The sequence below is a fragment of the Myotis yumanensis genome, unplaced genomic scaffold (assembly GCF_028538775.1).
Source record: "Myotis yumanensis isolate MYYU_CA2020_CCGP unplaced genomic scaffold, mMyoYum1.0.hap1 SCAF_17, whole genome shotgun sequence".
Taxonomy (NCBI): Eukaryota; Metazoa; Chordata; class Mammalia; order Chiroptera; family Vespertilionidae; genus Myotis; species Myotis yumanensis.
In genome coordinates, this window is record NW_027223768.1 from 14,054,310 (window position 1) to 14,069,933 (window position 15,624).

General features: G+C 47.8%; 2 protein-coding genes across 6 annotated transcripts; both read left to right on the forward strand.

Annotated features, from left to right (window-relative positions):
• Positions 1–409: 409 nt before the first annotated feature.
• S100A1 (S100 calcium binding protein A1) lies at positions 410–4,080 on the forward strand. 2 transcript variants are annotated; one of them, XM_070395936.1, is made up of 3 exons: positions 410–535; positions 2,497–2,649; positions 3,755–4,080. In XM_070395936.1, exons 2-3 carry the CDS (start codon positions 2,509–2,511, stop codon positions 3,896–3,898), a joined length of 285 nt encoding a protein of 94 aa, XP_070252037.1. In that variant the 5' UTR covers positions 410–535; positions 2,497–2,508; the 3' UTR covers positions 3,899–4,080. The 2 variants fall into 2 exon arrangements, with proteins under 2 accessions (XP_070252037.1, XP_070252035.1); XM_070395934.1 differs by having other exon boundaries at positions 411–531.
• A 1,305-nt stretch (positions 4,081–5,385) lies between these two features.
• On the forward strand, positions 5,386–15,064 carry CHTOP (chromatin target of PRMT1). 4 transcript variants are annotated; one of them, XM_070397171.1, is made up of 7 exons: positions 5,386–5,687; positions 6,659–6,740; positions 8,056–8,209; positions 8,812–8,895; positions 10,811–10,997; positions 11,809–11,946; positions 13,757–15,064. In XM_070397171.1, the coding sequence occupies exons 2-7, from the start codon at positions 6,676–6,678 to the stop codon at positions 13,960–13,962; spliced, it is 834 nt and encodes a 277-aa protein (XP_070253272.1). In that variant the 5' UTR covers positions 5,386–5,687; positions 6,659–6,675; the 3' UTR covers positions 13,963–15,064. The 4 variants fall into 4 exon arrangements, with proteins under 4 accessions (XP_070253272.1, XP_070253273.1, XP_070253274.1 ...); XM_070397172.1 differs by lacking the exon at positions 8,812–8,895; XM_070397173.1 differs by lacking the exon at positions 8,812–8,895 and having other exon boundaries at positions 10,814–10,997.
• The last annotated feature ends 560 nt before the right edge of the window (positions 15,065–15,624 follow it).

The window sequence follows — 15,624 nt, forward strand, 5'->3', positions numbered from 1 at the left end:
ATCCCCTCCAGAGAGTCCCAGCCGGAGGCCCCACAGGCCATGGGATCCGGCTGAGACCCATAGAGGGGACCCAGGCTGCAATCCCTCCTGGAGTCTCATCCTGGAACCCCTGGGGGAGCCTTCCAAGGCTAAATTATTCAGTGGGCTCCTCCCCTTCCCTGCCGAGCTGGCCACAACCAGGTACTGGAGGGGGGGGGTGACAAAGGGGGGGCCCTCAGTGTCCTTCCCCGGACCTTTCCCATTCCCCTTCCCTAGGCTCTGCCTTGGGGCCCAGCAGTGGGGGAGAGGCGACCAAGCCTGGAAAAGAAGACACAGGGCAGCTTGTTCCAGCCCAGGAGACAGAGGGCGCCTCTGTCCACTCCTGGCCCCCTGCCCCACTGGGTGTCTATCTGTGAAGGGGTGGAGCCGATGGAGGGGGGTCAGTGGGGGAAGGAGGACTGAAGACAGGTCTCCCCACACAGCTCCAGGAGCCACAGTTGCAGCCTCGTCTGTCTGTCCGGAACCTGCTCCCACCTCAGGCCCAGGCTGACAGTGAGTACGCTGCCCGCTCCAACCCTGGCCAGCTTGGGGGGAGGGACCTCAGTCGGGCTCCAGGAGTTTGGGGACAGTGGCATTGTGGTGCACGGATCGTCTGGGGGGAGTTCGGACGATAGCAGTTTGGGAAGTGGGGGAGTCAGGGTTTGGAGGGTCGTGAGAGGAGGCAAATGAAGGGCAGAGGGATATCTGGGAACTAGGTGAGTGGGTGAGGCAGCCAGTGGGGAGCCCAGCCACTGAGTTTCCAGGAGAGCAGGCCCTCCAACCAGGGAGCCCTCAAGTGCCCTCCCAAGGCTCCCTGCATCTCCCAGCTGCTGGGGAGGGGACCCACCCTGGGCCCACTTCCATTGAGATTAGAACGAAAGCAGATGGAACAGCGGCTCTGCCACCCCCGCCCAGCCAGCTGCGACCCAGGGAAGCCTGGGGGTGGCAGGGCATAGACCTTGAGATATCAGGAAGAGGGGGCGGGAGGGAACTACACCCACTCCCAATTCTCCCTGCATGTCACCTCCCGTCTCCTCCGCTTTCTCGGCCCAGACCTCCAGACTCCTCTTTCCCCCAATTCTTTTATCTTTGTTTTCCCAGGGGCCCCCTCCCTGTCAAGGTCCTCTCTGAACAGCCCCTACATAAAATGCCTGGCTGCTCTGCAGCTGGAGAGCTCCAGGTGCCCCGCCTGGCTGGGCCTGTAACTGAGCCTCCAGCACTCCTCCCTCACACGCCCCTTATCCCCTCCATCGGCCAGGCTTGGGTTCCATCTCCCCCAGGTCTCTGTGACAACCGCTTCTCATGTCCGGAGTTCAGGTGACACTCACAAGGGCCCCATTGAAGAGCGGGGATGTCATTTGATCAGGGCCTATTGTCCAGCCCCTCAGGCCTGGGGCAGGATGGGGACACCTGATCTGAGACACCTGAGCTGCCCCCTGAGGCTGTGAAGGGGCTGCCTGTCCTAAGACCCAGGGAAAGAGACCCCTGGCTTGGCAATCTCCTCTCCTCGATGGACCCCTTCGTTTTTCTCCTCCTCTCTCCCAGCCCCTTAAACTCAGAGGACCTTACTCGCTCAGCGTTTTATCTCCCCCAATACATGCCAATCCCCTTCTCCCTGCTGCCACTGTCCCCACATCTACCAGGCTGGGCCTTGGGGTGGGAGTGGCCGGCAGCAGGGACAAACCTTGCACAGGTCTCCTCTCCTCTTCCCTGGAAGCTCTGGCTCCAGGGCAAAGGCTCAGACATTCCTCTCTCCCTTCCCACCACCCGATGGAAGGGCTGATTCTACCCAGGAGTAAGAGGAACCGAACTAGAGGTGATAGAGGCTTACCCCAGGCAGCCAAGGTGCCATGTGCAGGTCAGAACAGAGTTGAAAGACCAAAAGAGGCCCCCAGTCTGCTGACAGGAAGCTCAGAGGCAAGGAGACCCTCTCCCCATGAACCTTGGGCCATCCACTCGGGCTGGCACCTTCTCCACCAGGTGTCCAGGGGCATCAGACGGACTCTTTGCCAGGGGTGGGCAGCAGAGTCGAATCTGTAGCGAGGAGCCCAGCCCACCAACCCCCAACAGCAGAGCTTGGCTGTGCTAGGCAGGCAATGTCCAGGGTAAAAATAGAGCCAGAGGAAGCCTGGCTGGGTCCTGTGACCACCCCTGCCTGCCTGCCCGCCCGCCACACCCTCCTCCGTGTCTGCCCAGGCAGCCGGAGACATTGCGAAGTCCACTGCAGGCCTCTAGAGCCGCTCCCGCCATCCTACCTCCATGCCCCAAACCCCGACTCCCCCTGGCTGGCGTCTGGTTTGAGGGACACAGAGAACGGTCTGGACTTAGATCTGTTTGGGTTCCCCACATCATAAAATCCCAGGGAAAGGCACATTGTGATGGGCCTCCGAGCTCAAGGCTATTGGGGCTGTGGAACCAGGGTCGGGGTGAGGGCCTGAGCATGGTTCCCAGCTCACTTCCATGGTGGGGGGTGGGTAGGTGAGCTGCGCAATGGGTTCTGAGCTGGAGACGGCGATGGAGACTCTCATCAATGTGTTCCATGCCCACTCGGGCAAGGAGGGGGACAAGTACAAGCTGAACAAGAAGGAGCTGAAAGAGCTGCTACAGACCGAACTCTCTGGCTTCCTGGACGTAAGCACAGGGTGGAATGGGGGAGGGGAGGGGGGACGGAGTGGGCATCTCCCTGCCATCTCCCCAGCCCAGCTCACCCATCTCCTTCCTCTCCTGGTTCAAGTCAAAATGCCCTGATTTATTCATCACCGGTGCCAGGCCCTGTGTCAGTACATCAAAAACAAGGCTCACAGTCTAGCAGGGAAAGACTGGCACCTGAAAGTAAACCTTGAACACCAGGAAGCACACAGACGCTTAACAGAAGTGGCAGAAAATATTATGGGAGGATATTAACCTGGTTGAAGTGGGACAGCTTCTCCAAAGAAGTGGCACTGGAGCCATAGATTTCCAGTGGAAGACTGTCAGGGTGAATGCAGACATCTTAGGAGGAGGTACCTGCATGAGCAAAAGCCTGGCGGGAAGAATACGCAGCATGCGCAGCAGTTTTGACTAGAGTGAAGGATGCAGAAAAACAGGCTAGCTCTGACCAGGCAGCGTCATCACCAAATGCCAAGGTTGCAGGTTTGATCTTTGGTCGGGGCACATAGGGGAAGCAACCAATAAATGCATAAGTAAGTGAAACAACAAATCGATGTTTCTCTCCCCCCCCCCCCCCCCCCCCCTCTCTCTCTCTCTCTTTCTCTCATCAATTTAAAAAAAGGCTAAAGGAGAAGTAAAAAGTGAAACAGCTTTGAGATTTTATTAGACCTGGGTTCCAATTCTGACACTGCCACTTTCTAGCGGTGTGACTTTGGACACATTGTTTAACCACCAACTGTCCATTTGTTTCTTCTCTAGAATAGGAATAATGAAACCTACTTCATACTACTGGTGTTAGAATTACGTTAGACAAGGCTCCTAACCTCCGGGTGTAGTGCTTACCCCATCGCAGGCACTCAACATGTAGCTGATGTTATTATTACTCTGCCTTGCTGAGGAGCTTATTTGTGGGCAACAGGAGACTCCGGGTGTCGGTTTTGAGGAGGGTAGCAGAGTCCCATATTTAGATGTAGCTCCCCCTCGTGCTCATCTCTGTCTCCTTCTCCCCAATCAACCACCCCCTTGCCTCTGACTCAGCGCTATAGACATCACCATACAGTGCTCTCTCTATCTCCTCCATTCGCAGGCCCAGAAGGATGCGGATGCTGTGGACAAGGTGATGAAGGAGCTGGATGAGAATGGAGATGGGGAGGTGGACTTCCAGGAGTATGTGGTGCTGGTGGCTGCCCTCACGGTGGCCTGTAACAACTTCTTCTGGGAGAACAGTTGAGCAGACAGCCCCAGTGGGCCGCGCCCTTCCCCTCTGCCCTGCCATACCTGCCCCTACACCCTGCTTTCCTTCCTTCTCACCTTCCCCTCCCCATAGTCCCACCTTTGCCCACCCTCCAACAAGGGCGCAAGAGTAGTGGGCCAGACCTGCAACTCGTCTTTCATTAAAGGCTTCTCTCTCAACAGCTGCTGTCGGTCTCCTTTGGGCTCTGGACGCGGGTGGGGGAAGTAAAGGTGGCTCACTTCCAACTTGCCGTGTTTGGGGTGGAATCTTATGTAGAGAGAGGTCACAGAACCATTGCCTCTTCCTACTTGAGGGAGTCTCAAGGCCCAGAAAGGGAGGGGTTCAAGGTTCCAGCTGGAAGTAAAGGAGATGTTAGCTTCTCAGCTATAAAAGCCAGAAGGAGAATTTCCCTTAAAAGAACATTTAGAGGATCTCCCATGTGCTAGACATCGTGTAGGAACCGGGGATACAGCAGTGAATAAAACAAACACACTCCTAACCCTCACACAGATAAAGTCCAGTAAGGACGCCAGACCATTAACCACATACACAGAAATGCTAGGATCCTGATGGGCGCACATGGGGGTTGAAGAGGGTGGAGAGTTGAAGATGTGTTCATTCATTCATTCATTCATTCACTCATTCATCAAACATTTGAGCATTTTGTGTATCCAGGCATTAGAAAACCCCGTATATGTCTGTATCAAAATCCACATAGATGGCAGATGAGGGAAGACCTGGAAGGGAGAACAGGGACTCAAAGATTCCACCCAAATAAGGATTTAACAATTTAACAACATTCAGGCCAAGTTGGGGAGGGGAAAAAGCAAAGAGGAAAATATGGGGGGGGGTGACTGGAGCAGGATCCAGTAGAGGTGGCTGGGCGTTCATGGCACTCCACAACTCTGGAGAGAGCAAATGATAAGGAGGGGAGAACCAGTGCAAATTAAGAAGTTTATTTATTTTTTTAAAATATTTTTATTGATTTCAGAAATGAAGAGAGAGGGATAGAGAGATAGAAACATCAATGATGGGAGAGAAACATCATCAACCGGGGCCCGCGTCCTGTCCTGACCGGGAATCGAACCCGGTGACCTCCTGGTTCAGGGGCCGGGGCTCAACCACTGAGCAACACCGGCCGGGCCCGCGTAAAGCATCTTAGACGCTCTGCCTTAGTTTGGGGAAGCGAGCAGACGCGCGAGGAAATACGAACACGATTTCCACGGGGAACAAATCCGTTCCGAGGGGCCCAGATCTCGTACTAACAACCCTGCCAGGAAGAACCTCCAAATGCCAGGCCTTGGCCACGCCCCTCTGTGGGCGAAGCACCGCGAGCTCTCAGAAGGGAGCGTCGCTAAAGCCCCGCCTTCTCTCTACGGCTCCGCCCCGATTCCCGCGCAGGCGTAGCACAAACCTCCCCGCCCCCTAGTTGTGCGCAGATCTGACGCATGACGTAATTGCGTCGACGCCATTTTAGCCGGTCCCACTCCGCACTGGGCGTGGCGGCCATTTTGTTTGGGCACCGAGCGGGAGTTGGTGGCAGCGGTTGCGGTGGCACCGACGAAAGGCAGGAAAGGGCAGGCCGTGTGGGCAGGTGGACCGGCTGAGCCCAGCAGACAGCCAGCCAACAGCGAACTGACCTAGCAGCCTACCACTTACGCGTCTAGCCAACCAAACCCGTTCACCCGAGCCCCTTCACCATCAACTCAGGTTCGGCCGGCCCCCGGCCCGCCTTCCGCAGCCGTCGTGGCAGCCCCGGGAGGAGCACTGGCGTCCTTTTCCTTCGGTAAGTTTCTGTGGTGAGAAGAAATAGGCTCGGGGAGCGGAAGGGCCGGCGAACCGGACGGGGTTGGGATGTGGAAGCCGAGAGGGTGCTGGCGCGTGGGAGCCCGGGGAGGGGCGGGGCCTCGGGGCGCGCGGCGGGGCGGGGCCCGGATTGGAAACTGGCGGCGGGACTGCGGCGAGCGGTTGCGGTTTGATGTGGATAAAAAGGAGAATTGTTTGGCGGGTGGAGCAAAGTTGGCGGTCTTGCCAGGACTTCGAGATGGTAGGGAGGTGAAATGAGGACTGCGGGGTTTGGGGGGACGCTGGAAAGTCATGGCAGCTTTAAGGTTAAATGTCATCGAGCGCTCTCCGGGCGCTCACGCCCAGGTGAATGCCCGATCGGGAAGCCTGGCCGGCCCCCTCTCCCCACCCCACCCCCAGGTCCCCAGCCCCTTGCCCACGCCCCTCTGGTTCTGGAGTCGATGCCAGTTTGAAACTCGGTCTGCCTGTGTCCTCTCCGCATCGGTGGTTCTCGGTCGGGGCTGCACGTGGGAAGCGCCGGGTAGCCTTTCTTCCCCTCTCCAGTTGCTGATCCCCAGACCTCACCACCCGATATCGAGGTTTAATTGGTTTGGGCCCAGGCTCCTGCATTTTTTTTTTAAAAGCTCCTTGCAGCCAGGGTGGTTGAGGACTGCGCTAGATGGGAAGCCAGGCCCTTAAACACTCCCTTCAGCTAGGTCTGGGCCTGCCGTTTGGGAGGCTTTGGCAGATATTTTCTGGCCCTTGGCCTTGAAGTGTGCTAGTTTGACATCACTGTCTTATAAGCTTAAGCACCTGGAATGAGTTTCAGTGTGGTCTTCAGGAGTCTTTGATGCAGGCCTTTTCATTCATTCATTCATTCACTCACTCACTGCTGCCTTGGGCCTTGGGCCCCGGTAGAAATGAGGCCCTTGTTGTTTCTGATGTGCTCATTCTGCCTATTGTCCTTTGTAGATCCTCGGGATTTGAAGATGGCTGCACAGTCAGCACCGAAAGTTGTGCTAAAAAGCACCACCAAGATGTCTCTAAATGAGCGGTGAGGCAGCGAACAGCAACTTCAGCTCGTTCCTAAGAAAACATTCCTTAAATTGGCCCTGGGGTCCAATGCACAAAAGCCGGTTTTAAACTAAATACCAACAGAAGGCTACAGACCTCTGTTCTTAGTTGCATCTTATTTATGTGGTACACAGAGCAAATTGGGCAGTTGTTTCAAAACCCCTTACCAGTAGATTTTTATGTTAAGCTGTCTGAAATATTGATTTGGTGGGATGTATTTTAAAAAGACTCCTCACACCCTCCCTTTTCTTCACATTTTTTTAATATTGACACGGGGATGGTGCAGCTTGGTAGCACGGTACCCTGGCTGCAGTAGGCTTGCTGCCCAGTCCAAGGCCGGCAGTGTTGTGTCTGGCCTGTAAGAGGCGGGTAGCGAGCTTTGAATATGTCCGAAGGCCCTTGAATGCCATTCTTGGGCCTTGTAAGAGGCACTTGCTTTTGCTCCATTTCACTTTCTTTCCATTCTGCTTTTCGTTTGTTTTTGTTTTGGATTCTTTTACAGTTAAGTGTTCTTCTCTTCCATTTCATTAAGCTTATTTTACAGAAATAATAGAGTGTCTTCACAAACTCTTAAAACAGTTGTACTAATCTAACTTTTCCAGAAATAGTTGGAGTAAAAAAAAATTAATCATTTCAGACTAAGAAAATTGAAGATATTAAAAGGCGGTTTCTGTCTATGAGGGCTCTGTTCATTGAGAGCCTTTGGCCAGTGATTTTAGTAAGTTGATTTTAGACCACGTATATTTTTGCCTTTTCGGAAGCATATGTGCTTCTTTTCTCTTGGATACACTAATTCCTTGTATTCACATAACTAAGTGGACAAATACATAAGAAAATGTGATGCATTCCTATAACTTACATGGGCACGTTATTTCCATGGGCTTTGAAGGTGCTCTAGTCCTTCCTTATATTTGCCCTTAAAATGCACCCTCAGTTCTCCCAGGGTTTTGACTTTCTTTGTTTGTCTTTGAAGCTACATCTTTTGTCTCGTGTTGTCATCATATCTGCTTACTGCGTGTTTTTCATACCTTTCACCTCTCTAAAAGCCGTTACTTGAGCCCTTGTTATCACTTTTGATTGAATGTGCTGCACTTAGCTGCATTTCTAAGTTTCTGATTCTTGCAAGTTTATGGAAGCCGAGGAGTCTTTAACCCACATCAGCTTTGATCTAAGTGTACCGCTTTACTTAAAAGTTCGTGGGATCTGGAGTTCCTGGTCTAGCAAGCCATGAAAATGCCAATAAATGTTTTATAATAAAGCTTTTATTTAAACATCCATTTTGTTCGACCTTGAAGCTTTACTAATATGCTGAAGAACAAACAGCCGATGCCAGTGAATATTCGGGCTTCGATGCAGCAACAGCAGCAGCTAGCCAGTGCCAGAAACAGAAGACTGGCCCAGCAGATGGAAAATAGACCCTCTGTCCAGGCAGCATTAAAGCTTAAGCAGGTGAGAGAATGAGTCTTAACATTCCAGAAGCAGCTGGTGATTTCTGTCAGGCAGTCCACTAAGACTGTCAGGAGTGATACAAGGTGGCTCAGGGCAAAAGCTGAAACTTCTCTGCAAGAAAGAGAAGTTCAGAGAATTCCCATTTTGGCAGGTACCAATAAGTAACTCTTTGTTGTCTTTCTCTTTTTTAGGGTGTTTGCCATCAATGTGGCCTGTTTCTCTGTTATCAATGAGTGCTAATCTCTTGTTTTCTGATCCTTTGTCCTTAAAGTTAATTCACTGACTTTTTCTACAAAGAAATTTTGGTTTTAGATGACCTTCAAAAAATCCTTTATTCCCTGTTAAATGATTTACAAATCAGGGAAGTGCTTTTATTCTTTCTCCCCTAGTGCAGGGGTCTGAATGGCCTCAGTCAGTGGTTTCAGTGCTAACATAGTAGAAATAATAGGATGACCCTCATCCCCGCAGCACCTAAATTTTTGTCAGTAAAGTCCAGCGAGAGCACTGAGTAATTTAAAAGTTAATGGGTTTGCTTTCAAATTTCCAGTAAGAGATAATCCTATTCAGACCTGAAATAAAAACCTGCTCTTTATTATTCATAGACTTTATATGCAAGTCCGGACAGTGGCTGTGGAAGGATATGTCCAAGCTGTGGCTGGGCGTCTGAAGGGCGGTGCCATGCAACTGTAAGGACTAACTGGTAGCACTGCATGGCTGTGCATAAATTCAGCAGTTAAATATAACCCCCACCCCCACCCAGAACCACTGGGCTCACTGACCAAAAATAAACAAGGCCTTCTGCTTCAGCTACCTTAAGCCTTGGAGTGACTGCGCTCGTCCCTGACTCAGGAAAGCAGTAAAAGGCACCACCATTTTCTAGGAGTAAATATAAAAAATTGTTGAAGACAAGTCTCTGACAGATCATTCCAAAGGGTCTTTCAACAAGAAGCTTTAAATATAGGCTATGCAGAAATAGCCTCTAGAGTGGCACTGTCCAATAGAACTCTTACAGTAGTAAAAATGTCCTGTGTGCTCTCCAATACGGTAGTCACTAGCTACAAGGGACTTTTGAACACTTCAAATGTGCTTAGTGCGATTGAGGAGCTTGGTTGGTTGGGGGCAGGGGGTGGGCAGGTGTTTCTTTGTGTTTTTAATTTTATTTACTTGAATTAGCCACATGTGGGTAGTGGCTACCTTAGCATACAGCACAGTTCTAGAGTAGAAACTGGGTGATATAGTGGACATCCTTAAGCTTCCTGTCAATGTTAGAGACCAATATTGGTGGCAGGTAAGGCTTGGGAAGGGAGAAGAACTAAGTGCTGTACATTCTCCCTTTAAAACACAGGTCTTGGGAGAGTATTCTCAGGATGCCTGAACAAAATGACATGTAGAATGAAGTCCTGACCTTATAATAGTATGCAGTCAGGAGAGTGATGTCATGGGCTTTTATGATTGGTTATACCTGCTCACGCTAGGTGCATAATGTTCAAAGCCTGGCCCTCTGATTAGAAGCAGTTTATGATCTTGTGCTAGAAAGCTAATAATAATAACTCAAAATATATGGTTGCAAAAAAGTCATTGGTAGTCGTTTATGGGTGAAGCCTAAGGATACATAGAATTTATTTTAATTTATATTGACTGATGGCTTTATAGAAAAACAAGTTTGCTAAGGTCTTGGTTGTGTTCAAAGCTACACAGTTACCTTTTTCTTGGAAGAAATTTAATTCTTTGGTATGTGGTCTTTATAATTTTTCTTCTAGGGACAAATGATTGAAAATCTTTGTCTCTGATATGTCTTTGTCCTGGAGTATGGGCCTGAGTTTTGTGATTATAGCTCACCTGTCTTTATTCTGATGCAAGTTTGGCATGTCTCTCTCTAGAGATACATTTGAGTTATATGTTCATTTTGAATTAAAGGTCATTCATTATACTGGTTTAATGGAGCTCTTTGCAAGGGTAGACATGGAATTAAGGCTATTTAAGAAATTAAGAAAAGGAGGTTTGACTTTTTGTGTTTATTTACATCTTAAGGTAAAAAGTGGACCGTCTGGGGATATGTACTCAGGAAAAATGGAACACGTTGGCCTCTGAGAAATCAAATGTTGTTCTTAAGTCACAAGAATTCAGATGAACTTTTAATTTAAATTTTGCCCAGAGTGTGATGAACTTCCTGTGGTGTTTGAGTAAACCTTTGAAGACAGTGGTAGTCCTTGGGCAAGTATTAATCAAGAATCAAGTCATATCATTGTCAATCTGTGATTTAAAAACAACAGAATCAGGATTTGGAATATAGAGTGTTCTTACTAAAACTTAAGTTTCAAGTAGTGGTGTAAGACTTTTATAGGCAAACTAGCAAGCTAATTTGTTGTAGTGCCAATGTCATAGGACCATTCTCAAGCTTCTTAGAAGCTCTGGATCAGAATTTTGCCTTTATGTCATGTTCTGAGGCTTGCTTCTAGTTTAACATTCTTATGACACCCACAGCAGGTTTATCTCCCTCCACATAGTCATCTCACTTGCTTCTTTTTCTCTGCACTTTGAGTTACAAAATCCCACTGGATTGCTTTTTTGATCTCAATCCCTCAACACCTTTTCTTCCAGAAGAGCTTAAAGCAGCGCCTGGGTAAGAGTAACATCCAGGCACGGTTAGGCCGACCCATAGGGACCCTGGCCAGGGGAGCGATCGGAGGACGAGGCCTACCCCTAATCCAGAGAGGCTTGCCTAGAGGAGGACTACGTGGGGGACGCGCCACAAGAACCCTGCTTAGGGGCGGGATGTCGCTCCGAGGTCAGTGCTGTGTTCCTGATAATTGTCGAGCCCCACCCCCTTTCCTTTTCTCTTGGGCTGCTATGGACACATTTGTTTAACATCTTTAAGCCTGAATTTGTATTAATATAATTAATAACTTGATATCACATATTTTTAATAGTGCTGCATGTCCTTTTATCAATGCCATACCTTTTCTGATAATGTGCAATGGTGAGAGGCTATGACCTGCGTAACAACAGGTAATTCATGTCATCTCCATTCCATTTTAAAACACCCTGCTGCTGCTTGAATCAAAGCACATTCAAGTTCTAGAAATAAGTCAAGTCTTAAGAACTGTATGGGTCTGTTGGCCTATATCTTAACCAGTCATCTCTTTTCCTGGTGCTAGTGAAATACTGTTATATCTATAAAAAAGAAGACAAGTTGACCCATAGCACTTAGCTATATATACATTTGGGGCACTGTTCCCTGCATAGTTCTTGTCCCTACAAGAGTGTATTGAGAACAGGAACCATATCATTTATGTGTAAATTTATTGTAATGTTAGGTACCTATCTGATTATTCAGTAGATACTTATTAAATGTACATACTTCCTAATTACCTTAACTCCTCCCAGCTTCTTCCAAAAAACGGATTTTTGGTCAGACTTGTTTAATTGATTGAATAAAGAGCATCTTAATCTGTTCACACTCCATATGCAGCTTTCCCCACCCAACCTAAAAATTACCTGAATTAACTTATTTAACCCTTACCGCCTTCCTTTGGTTAGAATCTACTTTTGTCTCTCTTGGATTTACCTGCATATACATTGTATGCCTCCTCTCTAAGGTCAAAACCTGCTCCGAGGTGGACGAGCCGTAGCTCCCCGAATGGGCTTAAGAAGAGGTGGTGTTCGAGGTCGTGGAGGTCCTGGGAGAGGGGGCCTAGGGCGTGGAGCTATGGGTCGTGGCGGAATCGGTGGTAGAGGTTAGTCAGCTACCAACTTCAGAGAATAGCTCCCTCTTATTTCTCTCCCTTTAAGCTCAGAGCCACCTTTCTGCACAGCTTCAAGTCATAGGCAGGCTTATTTGTTTGTCTTGTTTTGTTTTTTGAAACTGGCTTATTTTTCTAAATTCACATGGTGGTAGTGCAAAAGTCTGTCCTAGGTTTTCTAAGAACTAGTAGGTACATGTTATAGAGCCAGATTATATGTGCAGTCTTCCAGACTCTTGTGAATTTAAATTGTATTAAGATGACAAAGTGGTCAGTTTGGGGTTTTACCTTTCGCTGTCCCTGCCCCACCACCACACACAACACACCCCATAACTCAAAACCCCTCTTTTGAGTCTAAAAATCTGAAAGAGGAAGGTGTACAAAAATGAAGCAGAGTTAAAATAAGGATGAGATCTGGAACTGGGTAATGACTCTAAAACCAAGTAAATTCAAGGTAAAGTTTGTGTCTATGGGAAACCAGAGATGACTTTTTGAGTACGTTTATTAAAGCTGGGGACCGTGAAACAAGGAAGGGCCTAGGATAGAAGAAGCAACAAAAGGGACCTTGGAGACAGGCTCAGGGGGTTAGCCCAGGACCACATGCTCCCCTGGTGGCAAGTCTCTCATGGGGAGTTGAGGATATGCCCGCCTGTGGAGGAAAGGGAGGGGGTAAAGGTTCCGGCTTGCTCCCAGGAGGTAGAAAGCAAGGATGGTATTGTGTCAGTTAACTGACTGACTCATGTTTGATAACAATCTTACCTTTGAGACTTAGTGATACTTGTCTTGTGACCTCTTGACCCAGATTGGAAGGGTTTTAATGGTGTTGCTGTTAAAATGCCAGATCTCATGGGAATTTTCTGGCTTAAAGTTCAGTGGAAAACTCCCAACATCTGTCGAAGAAAAAGAAAATTTTTACTCTCTCAGCTTAACTCTGTATATATTGGCTTTGGTCCTTTTAAAGTGTGTGGTGGGTCCATAATTTATGACCTTAAAGTTGCCAAGGGATAATAACTGTTAGGAAAGGAAATTTGATAACTGAGGGCTTGTTTTCTTCTCGCCTATTATATGTTGCTTGGCTTATTGAGTGAAGTGCAAGCTAGTTTGGGTTTCAGGATGAAATAGCACGTTTCCAAATTATCTTGACTTGGTTTCTGAGCAACGACACAGGGGTGAGGGAGTCAAAGTCTTAGCTGGGTATGTTTTGTTAAGTGAATTGAAACCACCTCTCAGATAACCATAATTGTTATAAGTATCTAGAATAGCAGATAAAGTGGCTGAGACTACTTGGGATGTTTTTTCCCATCTCCCCACATTGTTCCTATGTAAAAATAACTCCTCAGTCTCCTGACATAGGGTCAGCTCTTTAGGTCTTTAGGTTTGATAAGTTTGAGGAGAGATGAGCTAATTTTCCAGAAGGATCTCCAATAAAGCTTAATTTGAAAACTGGCTTCATACCTCTGTTGCTCTGTGCCCTTATTACTTTCTCCCTATCTTAATAAATGAGTTTGTCTGTAATGTATTTTAATTATAAACTTATAGTAGGTCCCAAAGTTGAGGTAATTTGTTTTAGGAAAGATTAAAATTTTTTTAAATTAAATAGCATTTAGAGATGAGCATATAATAAGGGATTCATTATGTGTGCTTTCCATGTGTTGCTTGCTACCCAGTGTGTTTCCTATTTTTCCAGATTTCTCCTCTTTGCCCTGCCCTTCAGCCTCTCAGCTAGGCCCCACTGCTCTAAGGGGCATTTACTAGAGCACCCATTAAACCTACTTGTAACTGTCTTTTTTTTCCCTTGGGCCAGGTCGGGGTATGATAGGTCGGGGAAGAGGGGGCTTTGGAGGCCGAGGCCGAGGCCGTGGACGAGGGAGAGGTGCCCTTACTCGCCCTGTACTGACCAAGGAACAGCTGGACAACCAATTGGATGCATACATGTCGAAAACAAAAGGACACCTGGATGCGGAGTTGGATGCCTACATGGCACAGACAGATCCTGAAACCAATGATTGAAGCCTGCCTTCCCTCCTCTGAGAGACTTGTTAAAAAGTTACCACATCTGTAAATAACCTTGAGATGACAAGAGAAGAGCCTACCTGACTGATGCTGGAAGGACCTATCACAATAGACTATGGACTTATTGCCACCAGTGTGTGCATTTAGTGTGTTCCTTTTACTTTTTTGATAACTATTGTATGAAACCCTTTTTTCCTCTGATTTGGGTTTGGTTTCGTTTTGTTGTTTGGGTTGGTTTGTTTGTTTTATCCTTCTCCCAGACTTCTCTGTGAACTTGAATATGTTGGCCTTCTTTCCACCTCTGCCTCCCCTCACCTGCCATATATGCTTTGACTGTCTAACATTTCCTCTGTTCATCTCTCTATTCTCTGAAAGTCCCAGAAAGAATCCATTCAATGTTCCTCCCTGATGCCTAGGTGTCTGTGATGCAGTTCTGTTCTTTATCACTTTAATAGCCACTTAGAGGTGGTTAGAAAATCTGGAGTCCAAAAATGCATTCTGCCACGTTGATATTTTAATATAGTAAATTAGGAACATTGGCCTAGCTACAGTGTCACATAACAGGTTATGCATGGTAGCAGCTCTGATCTGATGGAAGTTGCTACCATGTGCATTGATACCACATATGTGAGCTGGTTTGGGTGTGTGCATTATTTCTACCATGAAATAAGATTTATAAACTTGCCTCTTGGCTTTGCATCATGTCCAAAGGGGTGCTATTGGGTTGGCTTACACCTGCAGTAGAGAGGGAAAGGCCATTGGTTAAGCAGATGCTTCAGAAAGGATGGGAGAACTATGGCAGATACCTGCTGGGGAGGGGTCAGAAGATACCCATGTTGAATGTAATTCTTAGGTTTATCCCAAACCAGTCTTGAGCTTTTCCATACATTGGCTTTGTTTGACCCTCTTATTTCCCTTGGAGGTTTGTAAGTTCAACCATATTCTGTCAACTGTTCCAGTTTCAGTAGAATCTTGTATTTATGGTTTATTATAACAAGAAATTGTTCTCTCAAATCCAGCTAGGACTTTTTATTTGTTGTGCTCTTGGAAATGCTATGGCTACTGTAACACTACCTTAATATACCCCTTATAGAGCTGAGTCCTTCATAGTCGTGTTAAAATTCTTGGGAGCTCAGTGGATGGAGTGTCGAACTGCAGACCAAAGGGTCTTGGGTTCAATTCCGGTCGAGGACGCGTATCTCAGTTGCAGGCTTCTCCCCAACCCGGGCGTCAGGGTGTGTGTGGGTGGCAACCAATGTGTGTGTTTCTCTCACATCGATATTTCTCTCTGTTTTTCACTCTTCCACTCTCTTTCTGAAAAATCAATTGAAAAATATCCTCGGATGAGGATTAAAAATAAAAAGATAAATTTAAAAAGATCTTAGGAAAGGGGTATTGTGGCTTTGGGACAGAAAGTGAAGAATCTGTCTATCCCTGAGTAAGCCTTGCAGAAAGATTAGCACACAAAGTAATGTACTGACCCATTTGGTCCATACAAAGGTCAAGCAGTATCCTGGAACCCAGCACTGGTTTCCCTTTTTCCCTGCGCTGTTTAAGGGAAAAGAATCTAACCACCTTCAGGCAAACCAATTACCATTGAGCTACCTGGTACCTAAACTGTTGGGGGTTGTGTTCATTGCATGCTGGGAAGGAAGTTTT